The sequence below is a fragment of the Sus scrofa genome, chromosome 9, assembly GCF_000003025.6.
Source record: "Sus scrofa isolate TJ Tabasco breed Duroc chromosome 9, Sscrofa11.1, whole genome shotgun sequence".
Taxonomy (NCBI): Eukaryota; Metazoa; Chordata; class Mammalia; order Artiodactyla; family Suidae; genus Sus; species Sus scrofa.
The window spans coordinates 3,560,046-3,561,540 of record NC_010451.4 but is presented as its reverse complement, the minus strand read 5'-3'; the positions used below and the strand labels follow the sequence as shown (position 1 = coordinate 3,561,540).

General features: G+C 48.8%; 1 protein-coding gene across 1 annotated transcript; it reads left to right on the top strand.

The window, feature by feature from the left end:
• LOC100521107 (olfactory receptor 56A3-like) lies at nt 325–1,284 on the top strand. Its single transcript, XM_003129471.1, has one exon. It carries the CDS (start codon nt 325–327, stop codon nt 1,282–1,284), a length of 960 nt encoding a protein of 319 aa, XP_003129519.1.

Below are 1,495 nucleotides of genomic sequence, written 5' to 3'. Positions count from 1 at the left end.
AACAATTTATGATTTGTTAGATAGCAGCCATGCAAATGAATTGAAAAAAATTACATTCACACAGGAGAAAATGTAAGATGAAGCACAGATGAAAGAACAATTGAGGAACATCGTTTTATGTATTCAACAAAAATTTATTGGTGACCTCTATGTGTCAAGAATGTGCAGGGCACAAGGGCTGTGGGGTGGAGGGGGTGGGTTGTGTCCTTAGCCTTCCGAGTTTTATAAGCTAAATCCATACGCATCAGAGTCTGTGGTGGAATGAACTCCCTCTCTCTCTTCTTCAGCTACTCAAAGACATCTACCTCACCAAAGTCACTGCCAATGCTGTCTTACAGCAACACCTCCCTCTCTCCTGAAGTCTCTGAGTTCCTCCTGAATTGTTTTGTCAGGTCCCCCAGCTGGCAGCTCTGGCTGTCCCTGCCCCTCAGCCTCCTCTTGCTCCTGGCCATGGGGGCCAACGCCACCCTCCTGGTCACCATCCGGCTGGAGGCCTCTCTGCACCAGCCCATGTACTACCTGCTCAGCCTCCTCTCCCTGCTGGACATGGTGCTCTGTCTCACCGTCATCCCCAAGGTCCTGGCCATCTTCTGGTTTGACCTCAGGGCCATCAGCTTCTCTGCCTGCTTCCTCCAGATGTTCATCATGAACAGCTTCCTGCCTATGGAGTCCTGCACCTTCATGGTCATGGCCTACGACCGCTATGTGGCCATCTGCAAGCCTTTGCACTACCCATCCATCGTCACTAACCAGTTTGTTGCAAAGGCAACTGTCTTCATCTTGGTCCGGAATACACTTCTTTCAGCACCTATTCCCATCCTCTCTGCATGGCTCCATTATTGTGGAAAAAATATAATTGAGAACTGTATCTGTGCCAACCTCTCTGTGTCCAAGCTCTCTTGTGATAGTGTGGCCCTTAACAAAATCTACCAGTTAATTGCGGCCTGGACTCTGCTGGGCTCTGACCTCATCCTCATCTTCTTCTCCTACGTCTTCATCCTCCGAGCTGTTCTTAGACTCAAGGCAAAGGGGGCAGCTGCCAAAGCTCTGAGCACGTGTGGCTCTCACTTTATTCTCATCCTCTTCTTCAGCACCATTCTGCTGGTTTTCGTTTTCACCCACATGGCCAAGAGAAAGGTGTCACCTGATGTTCCTGTCTTACTGAACGTCCTCCACCACGTCATTCCTGCAGCTCTCAACCCCATCGTCTATGGTGTACGAACCAAGGAGATTCAGCAGGGGATTTGGAAATTCCTGAGGAAAGGGAGTGACAGCAGAAAGTGACTATGTTCTTGCTGCTTGTCTCCATCGAGAATCAGTCAAAATCAAAATTGAAAGGCAGGGACTAGAGATAAAAATACAGGCCTAAACTTCTCCCTGCTCATGCCTAATGATATGAGCTGTGTGTTTCCTCTAAGAGTCACATCCTAGTTCTTACCTTGCCCCAGTGTCTTGGCAGAGACCAAGGCCCTAGGTATATAGCCTCCTAGCATAT